The 15,194-nt window shown below is 27.9% G+C and overlaps 1 protein-coding gene across 1 annotated transcript; it reads right to left on the bottom strand.

Annotated features, from left to right (window-relative positions):
- Nucleotides 1-6,970: 6,970 nt before the first annotated feature.
- LOC115707579 (protein ENHANCED DISEASE RESISTANCE 2-like) lies at nt 6,971-8,150 on the bottom strand. The gene has a single exon (XM_030635595.2). It carries the CDS (start codon nt 8,089-8,091, stop codon nt 7,180-7,182), a length of 912 nt encoding a protein of 303 aa, XP_030491455.1. The 5' UTR covers nt 8,092-8,150; the 3' UTR covers nt 6,971-7,179.
- Between the last annotated feature and the right edge of the window lie 7,044 nt (nt 8,151-15,194).

The following is a 15,194-nucleotide window of genomic DNA, read 5'->3' on the forward strand; positions in this document are numbered from 1 at the left end:
TAAAAGTTAACTAAAATTTTAATATTTTTATAAATTTTCCTAAAGCAAATTATTAAAAATATTTCAGTCTTTATAAATATTTTTAGTAGTATACAATACATAATAATATACATAACATAGATAAATATCTTAAATTCTTTAGTGGGATACCTTATTGTATCACATCTTTTTAATATCTTTATAAACACTAGTCGGAGGCACACGTGCTCCGCACGTGTATTCAACACGATTTTTTATTTTGAGGGGACTCATTTATTATAAAAATATAAAAAAATTTATTTGCATCCCACAAATTAACTACAAGAAATGTTATTTTTGTCAGGACATTTTTGTTTTGGCAAAAGTTTAGTATTACGCTGGTAAAATAAAATTTACTCAGATGCATTGGCAAAAGAGATTGGCAAATCAACGTTGGTATTAGAATTTTTACCAGCACAAAATGAAAAGCGCGGGCAAAAATAACTTTTCTCAGTGCGTAAATACACTGAAAAAGTTAGATTTTAGTCACTACAAATATGCACTGGTAAAACTTTGACTTTTTTGCCAGTATAGTTTGCGAGCGCATTAGCGAATTGTGCTGGTAAAAGTGACATTTCTTATAATGTATAATAAGTATATAAAAAATAAACTTAAAATAATTTTTAAAAATCACTCTTAATATTTTTTTGATTTATTTTTCTCACATTATATTGTGTTAATTTTTGTATTTATTTTAAAAAAAAGTCATAATTATTTTTCAAATTTATATAATTTTTTTTTTTATTTTTCTAATAGAATTTCGTATAATTTTTTATTATAATATTTAATTTTTTTTGATAGATTTATTTTTTAACAATTTAAATTGAAGGAATTTTGATTAAAAAAAAACTACTATAAATACAGATATAAATTTTATTTAAAATAAAAATTATTAAAATAGTGCATTTATAAATTTTTTAAAGTGTAAATAAAATTCCCCTAAAGATATTTGTGCTCACTGCCCACATTAAACAAAAATTATAATCACTTATACTAAATTAATTTTGTGGAGCTTTCTTACTATTTTACTTTACAATTATGAAATTAGAAAATACATATATTTTTTAAGTGTGATATTTTTTTAGTAAAGGTTATGGCTCTCACACATCAATAAATGGGTTTATAAATCTATTATTTTAATAATCTAAAGTGACGGAGAGAAAAGTAATTATCACATATATATATGTATTTATATAACTAAAATTGTGTTTTTTTTTATTTTTTATTTAATAAAATAATAAGTAAATTATTTCCATTAATTGAAATAATTTTGTAAATTTTTTGTATAAAATAATATACTTTTAAGTTATTTTGTACAAAGATAAATTATTATTCATTAATTAAATGTGGGATATAAAAAGATTTCAAAAATAATTTTTTTTAAAAAAAAGATTACAATATGTATGGTTGTTTGACTTAGATTTTTTTTTTTTTTTGAGTTATAAAAGAACAATTTATTATTTTTTGTAGTTTAATATTTAATAAAAGTTAATTAAGTTTACTTAGTGGAACCCAACAACATTCTTTTTTTTATAAAGGTTATAGATAGAAAAAAAAAAAGGAAAAAGAAGGAGAATTTGGTAATTTACTTTGGGAAGCCCAAAACCACATTCTCCTTTTTATATAGTTATAGATTAATGTAGTGGGACCATTTTTGCTCACAATGATACTAATTAATTATCCATTAATCAACACCCCAAATAAATCCCTAAAATCTATATATAGGTTTTAAATTAATGTAGACGCTTTTTCTGATTTATATACATCAATATATTTATTTAGAATCAATGCTTTAATATTTGATACCGACATGACAAAATTATATCTTCTCACCTAAATAAAAATTGAATTTTTGCACTTCAAAATGTCAAAATTCATTTTAAAGATTTCCATGAAAAGAAGATTTTGCTTGGGCATCAACAAGGACTGCATTCAAAGCTTCCATTTATAGCATTATAGTCTTAATTAAAAGTGTATTTATATATATAAATAGAGAAAAGCTAAAGGACACTATTATTGCTTAGCACATTCCTATGTGTCAATATCGCTATTGGTACAACTAAGTATCGGGTCCCATATAATTTAATATAATAGTTTTTATCGAGTATCGCTAACAAATCGCAACGCGACATGTCAAGAAAGTACTAGACACCACTGGTGCCTAATAGCAATGCTCATATAAATATATATAGATATTAAAAATGTTTTAATGATTATATCAAATATATAATTATGATAGTTACATTTACTATTAGTCATTAGTTCATTATATTAGACGATTGCGATTGATTTAAAAAATTATTAAAAATAATTAATAAATTACTTATAACTTGAATTTATTTATTTTCTTAAAATAAAGAAAATTATAAATGTTAATTTTTGAAAAGATTTTATTAAATATTTTAATTTTAATTAAAAATAATTTATTTTAAGTATATAATTAACATTAGTTTAAAAATAGAAATTTTACTTGTGATTTGTTAAAGTAAGTCATTAAAAAATATAACTATCATGATTATATTTTTGCTACAATCATTAAATAATATAAAAAATATGTATTAAATATTATATTATTACTTTTATAAAAAAAATTATATCTCGTGGTGGCTATATAATATTATCACGTGATAATCTTTTAAATGCACATATTACTTAAGTCTTATTTCATCTTCTCTTCTTTTCATATATTTATTCTATATTCTCCATTATGTTTTTGTAATACAACGTATCACTCTTTTTATCAAGATAGACCATACTAATATAAAATTTGAGTTTTAAGTTTTGTCTTGTTTAAAAACATGTCCTTTATCTTTAATGTATTTAGAATAAAGTTTTTATATAATTAAGTTTAGAATAATTAATAATAGTGTGATTAATTTGATCTGATCACTAATGAAATAGTTGTTCATACTCTAAAGTTTGACATGCATTATGAGAGAAAATTCAAGGAGTGTTAAAAAATCAAGTGCCCAAATTTTGACACAATTATTAGAAATTTCACATTTTTTATATCTCATATTAACACTACTAATGAAAAAAAAAATTAATTAGCAAATTTTTCAGTTCATACATCCAATGCCAAGAAATTATAGCCCATAATTTGGAAAAAAAAGTTTTGATTAACATATTGGACTAATGTTACTAGTTTATTTTCTACAATAAATTTAACATTTTAATACAAAATTCAAACATAAATACAAAGTACTTTTTTTTTAAAAAAAATCCCAAGTGAAATTTTGATTCTTTGGAGAAAAACCTCTAAGAAAAAAAGACATAAAAACTGTAGTCATTCACCCTTAAATTTTATTAATAATTGTCTTTTCGAAAAGATACGTTCATTTATAAAATACTAGACCTCACGGTTGTTACACCAAATATTCATAGGAATACTAGCAACATCAAGACGTTTATAATAGTTGAAATAAAAATTCATCTAATTACATTATGAACCATAAAATTACAAGTTACTAATATTTGTCGATAAAGCATAAGTGTAAAGTTCTATAAGTACTTAGATTGCAATTTTGAGTAATAGATTAAAAATTGTTACATATAAAATCCAAGTTTTCATTCGTGTACTTTCATTTATTTTATGGCCGACCATATCATATAAACAATAAAAAAAAAATCAAACCTAAATCAAAAGTTTGGATGACATATTTCTTTTTGACTTTAAAAATGAAAAAGTAAAAAACAAAAATAATAAAATAGTAAGTATTTTTTTTTTTGCTGAAATAAATAGTAAGTATTATTATTGGCCATTTTGTCACGAGTGACGTCCAAGACCATTATTTATTTTGATTCGAGTTTTTGTCGTTAGAAGTAATACGACAACTTACAATTCTTCTTCTTCTTATTATTATTGTTATTATTATTTACCAATTAATAAAATAAATGTCTTATATGATCCCACCACCAAAATCTCCACACCCCATCCTATTTTGGACCTTTATGCTATATCATTTTGTTTTTATTTACATTTTCTTTTTAATTCTAGCCTCTACTAAAAATAAATAATAATTGAAGAAAGACAACAACAACAACAAAAAAATCAATAATTGGATGTGATATTTCTACGAAATAAATAAAAAGATAACTTTTTGTTTACTAATTACTATATCTTAATTAATCTTTTATTATTGATAAAAGTACCTCTAATTTGTTCAAATATAAATGGGTAAATGGCGGCAAAACTCCTAATATTTTCGTTTTAGTTTCACTAAACCCCTACAACCTAAATTTCTGCGGGTAAACCCCCAAAATCACTATTCTGTTAGCAATTTACCCTTTCCATCCAAATTTAACTGTTAAGTATCAGGTTGGCTTGTCCACGTGGACACAATATACACGTGACAATTTTATTGGTCCACGTAAATAATTATATTAAAAAATTAAAATAAAATTAATTTAAAATTAAAAAAATTATAAATAAAAAATAAATAATTTTCTTTTTTTTTCTTTCTTTTTTCCTTTCATTTTTTTTTATTTTTTTTTTCTTTTCTTTCCGTTTGAAAACCCCAACACATCTCTCTCTCTCTCTCTCTCTCTCTCTCTCTCTCTCTCTCTCTCTCTCTCTCTCTCTCTCTCTCTCTCTCTCTCTCTCTCTCTCTCTCTCTCTCTCTCTCTCTCTCTCTCTCTCTCTCTCTCTCTCTCTCTCTCTCTCTCTCTCTCTCTCTCTCTCTCTCTCTCTCTCTCTCTCTCTCTCTCTCTCTCTCTCTCTCTCTCTCTCTCTCTCTCTCTCTCTCTCTCTCTTTTCTCTCTTCGGTTTTGATGATGATGATGATGATGATGATGATGATGATGATCTTCGAACGAGATTTGGGGGTGGGTTGATCCCTCGCCATTGACGCTCGGGGTGACAACGCAGGTGGCCGAACGCCACCAGTGCCGGAGATGGAAGCAGTAGGTGACCGAGATTTGGGGGTGGGTTGATCCCTCGTCATTGGCGAATCGGACGGAGAGGTCGTCCCCAAGAACGGCCTGGAGTTCGGGATCCGGTTGAGGATCTGGGGCTTGATTCCCCCTCTGTTCGGCTCGCCCCTTTCCACAAGGCCAACTCGTTAAAGCTCAGCTCCTGGCAAACCATTTCTGGCTTCAATTCGGTTCTAACCCAAAAACTCTCCGCAGTCACTCCTAGCCCTAATTCCCCGCGCTCTCTCACAGTCGCTGCCAAAGGCTACAAAATAAAAACCCACAAGGTAAATTTCTTTCTTCTCTAGTAATTATGATCATAATTTTTTTCTGGGTTGGTTAGCGAATTGGGTTCTGTTTGGTTCGTGAGAAAACGTGGGAAAATGAAGATATTGAATGAAATTTGAAATCTTTGTATTGTTTTTTTTGTATTAGGCTTCGGCTAAGCGGCTTAGGGTGACTGGTAGAGGGAAAATAGTTCGAAGGAGAGCTTCGGCTAAGCGGTTTAGGGTGACTGGTAGAGGGAAAATAGTTCGGAGGAGAGCTGAAATTTGAAAATTTGAAATCTTTGTATTGTTTTTTTGTGTTTGTTTGTTTGTATAGAATTGGGACCCTAATTTTGGTAAGTGTTTAGGTCTCTTTTGATGTGTTTGGATCTGAGATGTGGGGTTTTGTTTGGATCTGAAAAAGAGGTTTCGGTGATGGTTGTGGTGTGTAAATGTGGTTTTGATGGTGGTGGGCAGATGTGGTGGTCTTGGCGGTGGTCTGGGCGGAAGAAGTGGGCGGTGTTCTGTCGATGTTGCTTCTGCATATTAGAAAGAGAGAGAATCGCATTGAAGAAGAAGAAGAAAAAGAAAGAAAAAAAAAAGGAAAGAAAAAGAAAGAAAAGAAAAAAAAAAATTATTTAATTTTTTATTTATAATTTTTTTTAATTTTAAATTAATTTTATTTTAATTTTTTAATTTTTTAAATAATTATTTACGTGGACCAATAAAATTATGCCACGTGTATATTGTGTCCACGTGGACAAGCCAACCTGGCACTTAACGGCTAAACTTAGACAAAAAGGGTAAATTGCTAACAGAATAGTGGTTTTGGGAGTTTACCCACAGAAATTTGGGTTGTGGGGGTTTAGTGAAACCAAAACGAAAGTATTAGGAGTTTTGCCGCCATTTACCCAATATAATTTTATATTTAGTCCTATTATAGATTTTCCTCTAAAATTTAAGAACAATTTGATGTATGTCAAAATTAAAGTACAATTTTATAAAATTAAACAAAAATCATTAAATCTAATAATAATAAAATTTTAGGCTAATTAATATTTTTGCCCCTGAATTTTAACATGTATCAAATTATACCTTATGAACTTTTAAAGTCGTTAAAAATAGCCCCTGAACTATTGAGATTGTTAAATTTAAGGACTTTTATCTAATTTCATTCAATTTTGCTATTTCAGTGATTGTTTATATACTAAACCATGCTCCCAGACTTTGATATCTACCAAAAATTTTGACATGTACTACATTATACTCCAAATTAGAAAAAAAAATCTTTAAATCCAACCTCTTAAGGGGACATTTTTAATGACCTTAAAAGTTATGGAACATAATTTTGTACAAGAGGGCAAAAATTTTAGTTAACCAAAATTTTAACATAAAAAAAAAAAAAATTAATTCAAAGAGCAAATATCCTGATAGTATGCTCAACAATACTACCAAAAATATACTATGTAATTTCATATCATTTTCTGAACATTAAGAACACAACATTGCAAAAATAAGTGTATACTTTGATTTTATATTGAGTCTAACTTAACAAAATATAGCTAATTAGAATTTTTGTTTAATTTTAAGATATACAAAATTATACTTAAACTATTAAAATTGTTGAATTAAAAAATCTTAGATGAATAAAAGTTCAGAAAACAGAACATACTTTAATATAACAAAATTAGTAAAAATGAATAAAATTAATCAAAAATCTTTAAACCCAATAATTTTAATAATCTACTAAATATATAAATATAATCTACTAAATATGCACTAAAAATTCGAATCCATTATCAAATATGTTTTGGGTGTTACTTTTCTCTTTTCTTTTTTTTTTTTATTATCTACATGATTCAATATCCACCGTCCAAGTGTTGACCCATTATACAAGGGATTCTTAAATCACAATTACAAAAAAAAAATTAAAATAATTATTTAAAAAAAAGATTAAAAATATCTAATTAATTAAAAGGTTCAATTAATTATCGTCATAGTCACCATCGCCGGACCTATGATGATTCACCTTCGCTATACCACGCACTACACTCGGCGCGTGAGGCGCGTCAACCACAGCAGCTGACGACATCTCCATTTGACAAACCCTAACTGCACCGACTAATCTCTCCGGCAACTCTTCCTCCGTCTGCGCCTCGATCAAAAACCCCATATCGATCGCAACGCTCGTAACGTAACCAAGCGCGAGGTGAAGAATCGCACTGGCTATGGCGGAGCTTCCTATATCAACGTCGATCTCAAGATAGTTCGTTCCTCTATGGTAATTACAGTTCAATGCCTTACCTAACAAACAAGCACTGTAATTCCCCACCGTTTTCTTGACGATCCACGGTCCTTTAACGATCCGATTCACGATCTTGAACCGTTGATTTCTAAACGCATCGTCACCGTTAACGAATCGGTAAAGAAGCGAACCAGGAGAGATAGGATCGTCTGTGGCGAAGTAAAACACAGCGCTATGCTGATCTTTACCAGGAACTTGAAGATTCACAGCGAATATAAAGCTCTTAAGAGATTTTCCCTGACCTTGAGATCTCCTTAACGAGTTCGCCACGCGATTATCGGAACGAGCGAGAACGTTATCGAGTTTAGTACTGGATTTGAGCCAGTCCATACCGATCGGAGTGAGTAAGTAATCTCCAGCAGGAGATTTTTGTCGTTTAGTGAGATAATTCTTGGCTCTGAGTGAGAAGAGATTACCTGGTGGTGAAGCCCAGCCGTTAATTCCAGTGATTAGGTCAACCTTGTGTAGAGATCCGCCATTGATCGATTCCGTCATCCAATCGGTTTCTCCGGTCGTGGATTCATCGGATCTGGAGCTTCGGCCGGCTCCGGCGGCGGAGCTACGGTGTTTTTGCTTAGTTGTTGGACACATTATTTAGAGAGAGAAAGTAGAGAGAGAGAGAGAGAAATTGAGAGTGGTGAGAGTGAAAGGGAAAATTGGGTCTTTTAAGCGAAAAAATTAGAGAGATTGGAGCTTCGAGGAAATTACGATAATGCCCTTGGTTATTCCTCCAGCTTTTTTATTAAGAGGACCAGCTAGCCTTACTTACTTTCTTTATTCTTTATTTTGTTATGATTTATGGGACTTCTTTTTGGGAAATTCTAAGTAAAACCCACACAATATTTAAAAAAGTAAGTTTAAAATATTTTTAATTTTTTTTTAAAGAAAATTTTAATATTAATTTATATTAATTTCAATATTTAATATTTAATTTATTTTAATAATTTTTAAAAAATATGTATAATTTTTTTTTTATTTTTTTAATAAAAATTCACATAATTTTTTGTTGTAATATTTTAAACATAATTTATATTTATTTGATAAATATATTTTTAAGAAAATGAATTGGAAGAAAAAATTAAAATAAACTAAATAAATAAATATATATTTATATAAAATAAAAATTATTAAAATATAGTCCATTTATAAATTTTTGGATGCAAATAAAACTCTCATTCTTTTTTTAATTAAAAAAGTGGATAAGTATTATTTTGAAAAATATACAGATTGGATTTGTTTTTATTTCCTTAAATGATAAATTGAACCTATATTTTTTAAAATAAAACAAAATATTAAAGATATATTTGTGACGAAACTTTCTTAACATTTACCATTGTTACACATATGATTCTAGTTAAAACTGTGATAATAAAAGTACCTTATCTTATAATTTTTAAGTGTTGACTTAGAAACACGTAATATATTATTAGACCATATATTAAATAATTACTATTTATTTTTGATTTTTTTTGTTAAAATAAAACTTAGTAATAAGTTATATGTAAAGGTGTTATGATATGACTAGTTAGATTTTTTATATCTGTTTATGTTAGGAATTATCTTTAAATTAATTATATTAAATAAAAAATATTATCAAAAATTAAATTTAAGATACTATTTTATAATATTTTAAAAAAATATATGAGATTTAATTTCTTAATTAATAAGGCATAAAATTTGATTAATAATTTTTGTAAAATAGAAAATTAAAAATGATATTAATTAAAATATATCTTTTTAATTATTTGATTGGTGGATGGATAATTATTTAAGTTACTCTTGCACATTTAAAACGACCTAAATAAATAAATTTTGGTTCAACCAAGTAATAAACAAACAAAAAGATTATGATTCCAAGATGATAAATTTTAAAATATTATTAACTAATTTCAGTCTTGGAGTCCAATAATAAAATCTGTATGTAAAAAAAATATTGTTTTGAGTGTCAGATTATTATATCTCAAAATAAAATATGACTGTTTTGATAATTAGTAATAATAAAAAAATACAAAATTATTAGTAATAACTTATAAGTCACACTCCACACAAATATATACATACTTTTATTTTATTTTTAATAAAGAATATGTGATATTAATTGAATTTTTTTTTTTTGTTTTTGTGTAAGTTAAGAGTTGGATAAAGGTTATGTATGTGATCAAAACAGCTTTTATTGGCAAGCCAGCAAGGAACTTTAAATTAATATATAATAATAAAAATATTTAATAAATTATATAGTTTTTTTTTTCCTCTTGCTAGGGAATAAAGTGCTGTGCAAATTATTATTGTTAGAGAATTATAAAAGGTACTAACAGTCTTTAGTATTTTATTATGTAAACACATTTAATATTTTTAGATTTATTTAAATTCGATGTAATTATATAATGGATATTAAATTTTACTATCTCATTTAATTTAAATTAATTTTAATCATTCAATCTATTTAACATTCGTTGATTATTGTATTGGATCGGTTCTATCATCTAGATATTTTTCATGTATATTTGTTAGTTGGGTAAATAGTAGTATAAGTACCTAAAGTTTTGGGTTTATAAGCAGTATAAACCCAATAATTTTTTTAGCGGTACTCAATGTTTATAAAACTATAATTTTCTTCCAGTTTTATCAGTACAGACTTTGTTATTGTGAGCCTGTACTAATAAAAATAGAAAAAAATTACATTTTTACAAACATTGGGTACTTATACCACTAAAAAAAAAATCATTGGATTTATGCTGCTTACAGACTCAAAATTTTAGATACTTATGCCGCTATTTGCCCTTGTTAGTTTGATTCAACTTTATTCAACATCCACAGAATACATCTAATATTTTAGTTTCAGTATACATTAGATTCCAATCCAATTCAAAAAAATTAGAATAAAATTTTAATGTATACATATATACTTTATGTATAACATAAAATTTAATTACTCATTCAAATTAAATGAAAATAATAATTAGTTTGACTGGATGTTATCCAACCATCTCATCCAAATCAATTGCATAGTTAAAAATAACATCCAAATCCGATCACAATTAGATATCAAATATTTAATATTTGGTTGTAATTAGATCGGATCGATTTATCCACACCCCTACATAAAACTTAAAGTAATGACTTTTAAATAATTATAAGGCGTTACCTTTATATGATAATAACCACTATTGGTGCCTAATAATAATATTATTAAGAAATAGAGTGATTGTGTAATTGTTGATAAAATTATAATTTAATAAATATTATCCACAAATACAAAGAATTCAAAGTTGAGTTACCAGTATGTTGGCTTAAGATTTTTTTTATTGTTATTTAAATATTATAAATTTAGAAAAAGAAAAAGGGAAAAAAACAGAAATATACAAAAAAGGAAAAAAAAAATTACAAAAATACTATGGGCCGGCCCATTAAATATTTATACAGTCCACATACAAATATTTACAAAAATACCACATGCACTAAACCTTCAGCTGCACGGAGCGAACGATGAAGATGAACATACCTCGATCATTTCAAAACAGCAAAACAACCAAAACGAAGGAAATACAACCATTTATTCCGGCGAAATCAACTGGAAAAGAAGACCTGCAATGATCTAAACAGAAAATGACGAAAAAAAACCAGAAAAACTGTGAAGAAATTGAAATTACACATTTATTTCTGTTTATTCGATCAAAACAACTCCCCATAATATCAAAATCCAAATTCATGAAATGTAGATCTGTAACAAACAGATTTGAAGCTCCCACTGAATCCAAAACAGTGTATGCTGTGATTTTTTTTTAAAAAAAAAATCTCATGAATAATAGATCTACGTTATATACAGTTGTATTTTGATTGATTACTAGTTTCCAATGTGGAATATATTTTTTAAAAAACACAATAAGAAGAGCAAATTCGAATTAAGGTACAACCAGTTACGTATAAGTTTGTTTATTTTTTGTTTTGGTTGCCTTGTAGTTGCATTATCGTTTTATGATAGTTTATATATTATGCAGGAATTTAATTTGACGGGGACCAAGAAATAGCAGTTATACATAGTAAGTTTTGTGCAAATAGTTGCATATTAGTTTTATAATGAAATAACATATGCAAGTAGCAAAACTATAATAAAACTACAAAACAACTTTTATACAAACTAAAATACAGGAAAAACTCTTTGAACATCAACATCCATGATAAATCTCATTGTTACCCATTGATGATATAAAAATGGACAAGAAACAACTAGACAAAAAACATATTAAAAAAAATACATACAGAAGGTGTTTACACTATTAAAAAACTATGAAAAAACTATTACAAAATGAGAAATCAATAAACACAAAACCCACAAAAGTTGAATGTGAAAAAATTTCAAAAATGGGGGAAAACCAAAAAGAAACCGAAAACAAACCTGCGATCGAAGAGGAGCACCATCCTAGTCAATTTTTTGAGCAGGAGCATGAGAAATTTTTTCATGGGCAGCAACCTTTGATATCTTTTTAGGAGGAGCTCGGTCACGTTTCGACAATTGATGAGCAAAATCGGAGTCATCGTCTTGAACAACAGGATGTTTGCCCTTATTCCTATTAGCTACAGATTTTAACCCCATTTTAGAATATTTTTTTTGGCACAGGGGAATGAGTGGATGAAGAACGAGTAATAGCCATATTTATAAATGGATTAAGAGCAAAAGAAAGAGAGGGAAAACAGTTATGTAAATCGGTTAATGTGAGTTGAAAAAAAAAATAGAAGAACAGAAAGAAGATGGAAAATGGGTTGGGATCCTGGAAGGAGAAGAGTTCAGCTATGGAGGTTTTATTTTTTTAAAAAAGAAAAACTGAAAAAGAAATTGAAAATAATAAAAAAAAAAAAAAGTGAGAAAAAGAGTGGGAAGTGATGTAAGATATGATTGATAGAAGTCATCAATCAATGACGTGTACGGCTGCATGGAGTGTGTGTGCAAGTGGTAAAAGTGTAATAAAATAAAGTTGATAAGTATAAATGTTGGTTTGACCGTGTGAAGATATATATGTAATAAAATGTGTATTTTGTATTTTCGGTGTAAAAATTTCAAAAAAAAATCAATAAAAAACGAATATAGTAAATTAATTTGATTTGGTTTGAGTATTTGTTTTAGTCAATAATCTAGTTTGTTTTGCTTTTAAAAATTTACAAAAATCACTTAGTTCAAAAAAAATATTTGTAAAATAAAAAAAATAGACCAGTTAATTTGTGGACAATTTTACTTTCTTCTATGGGTCTGTTTGGCACGCAGGATTATATTGAATTGGTATTCCTTCGAAATTGTTGTGCCTCCCTAAGCTCGTCCAGTTTCATGTCTTCGGGTCCATTAACAGTGGGCATCCCAGATGGATACGGCTTCGATTCTCCGAGTTCGCTCCTCGGTTGGGTGAACCTTCTTTATAAATCAACTTGGAGGGTCTTCTAATCGGGCCTAACTTTCATATTAGGCCTAGAAACGACCTATTTCTTGGTTATCAAAAAACACGAATAATAAGTTCTAATAATTTAAAGAAAACATAATGTAGCACTATACATGTTAACTCAAAATTAATATCATTTTAAAATTTTAATAACGTATATATGATAACTCAAAAATATACATTATCACCAATTTTGATAGTTTCATGTATGGGAGGAGCCTCAGCTGGTAATGTGACAGTCAGTAGTCCCGTGATCCGTAAGGGAAAATACCGGGTAAGCTGTGCAATCCCACATCGCTTGAGGACAGTCAAGTGTGATGATTCTGAGGCTGTGTAGGTATGTGACTACGCAGTTGAAGAGAGGTTAATGAATTGATTGATACTATCTATATCAACAAAGTGCATCTTGTTTTTCAGTAGCCCATCACGAAAGAACTCCACAGTTAAACGTGCGGGCAATTTTAGTGTGATGATTCTGAGGCTGTGTAGGTATGGGACTACGCAGTTGAAGAGATGTTAAATAGATTGATTGGTACTTACATCTTGTTTTTCAGTAGCTCATCATGAAAGAACTCCTCAGTTAAGCGTGCTTGACCTGAGTGAGAAGTTTTCTCAAGAAGCGTGTGAGTGAGGACAAAGCACGCTGAAAATACTCGTGTATAAGAGTCATAAATCTGTGGGTGTAAGGGCCTTATGAAGACTTGAAGCGGGAACGTTACAAGTAACCATCTTACAAAATTTATATAAGTTCAAGTTTTCTTTTTTGTGGTCTCTGAAATTGTTGTTAACTCGAAAATGGATGAGCAACACCTAACCTCTTTTCAAAAAAATTTAAAAGTAATGGATTTTTTTTTTTAAATAGTAACTTGGGAAGATGTGGAGAAAAACAAGGAGGGGCCGGTTGGAATTTTCTGGTGTATTGATGAGTTTGCTCAATTCCAAAAAAAAGACTGATTTGACTTAATAGATATGACACGTGTCACAAATTAATAATAAAATAATGATATAATTAACACTGAAAGTTACGACCGAGCTGTGCACGGTCACCGAGTGCCTCACCCTCCACACGTGCCATTTTCAATTTATTTGAACTCGCCACCCTACACAATTATATAATATATTAATTTAAAAAATAATTTGTGATATAAATACAATTTATTTTTTTTTTTTTGAAAAAAATACAATTTAATTTTTAATTGTAAATAAATATTTTAGTTTAATTTTTAACAATATTAATACTTAAGTTATTTTATGAATTTTCTTAAATATTTAATCATATTAAGTTAATAATGACGTAGTAGTTCTTGATTAGTCTACATTATTAATTTTATATTTTAAAAAAATTAATTTACCTATGAAAGATCAATAAAAAATAATACATACCTGCGAAAGTTACGAAAATATAACTTACAGATAAAAATTAAACTTAAGTATTTATGCTGCAAATTACTCTAATTAAAATATTAAAGCGAAGAATATAATTGTTTGAGAATTTATAATTGTATGGACTCACATCCTATGTCTATTAATCCTGTCTACTTTCCTGTCTACCCAATTAAAAACACCTCATTTAATGAATTAACAGCATTACATAGCTCCTAACTTGCCGTTAGCACTATTTATAACTTTCCGTTTATTATTTTAACAATTATCTTCTTTCAATAATTTTTTTTTTCATTTTGAAATACATATATTAATTTAAGATAGTTCGACTTGCCATACTTTATTAATTTTTTTAATTCTTCGTTTTTCTACTTATAAATATTGTTAGAGATATTATTACAATGGAAGATAAACCAAGATATATACAACTCAATTGTAAAAATAATACAAGGACAATAAAAGAGATTTGATGAAATATATGTTACAATACATATATATACACTATAAATTATATATATATATGAAAGGTAGAAGAGAAGATTACAACACATGCATGTAATATAATATATGTATATATAACAAGAGAATAATATATATATAAACACTCACTCACAACCTTGAGTGTAGATTAGTGGGGATCACCATGACTTGAACAAGGTATTACACCTTTGTCCAAAAGCTTATTTCCCCCTATCTCTAAGCACTAAGGGAACTCTCTAGGAAATAGCTTTGGGAATTATCAAGCCTTTTAGGGTTTTCTAGCAAAGTGCTTTCTTGATAGAAAACTTCTTCTCCAAAATGAGCATCTTAGACCTCTTTATATAGTGTTTAGGATATCATCACCATTTGAAATTCAAACTCATAACCCCATAGATGTTATGG

The sequence above is a fragment of the Cannabis sativa genome, chromosome X (assembly GCF_029168945.1).
Source record: "Cannabis sativa cultivar Pink pepper isolate KNU-18-1 chromosome X, ASM2916894v1, whole genome shotgun sequence".
In the NCBI taxonomy this organism is placed as follows: Eukaryota; Viridiplantae; Streptophyta; class Magnoliopsida; order Rosales; family Cannabaceae; genus Cannabis; species Cannabis sativa.

Excerpts from the sequence above, each read along its gene's own strand:
- LOC115707579 (XM_030635595.2), bottom strand. The coding sequence starts at position 8,091 with ATGTGTCCAACAACTAAGCAAAAACACCGTAGCTCCGCCGCCGGAGCC.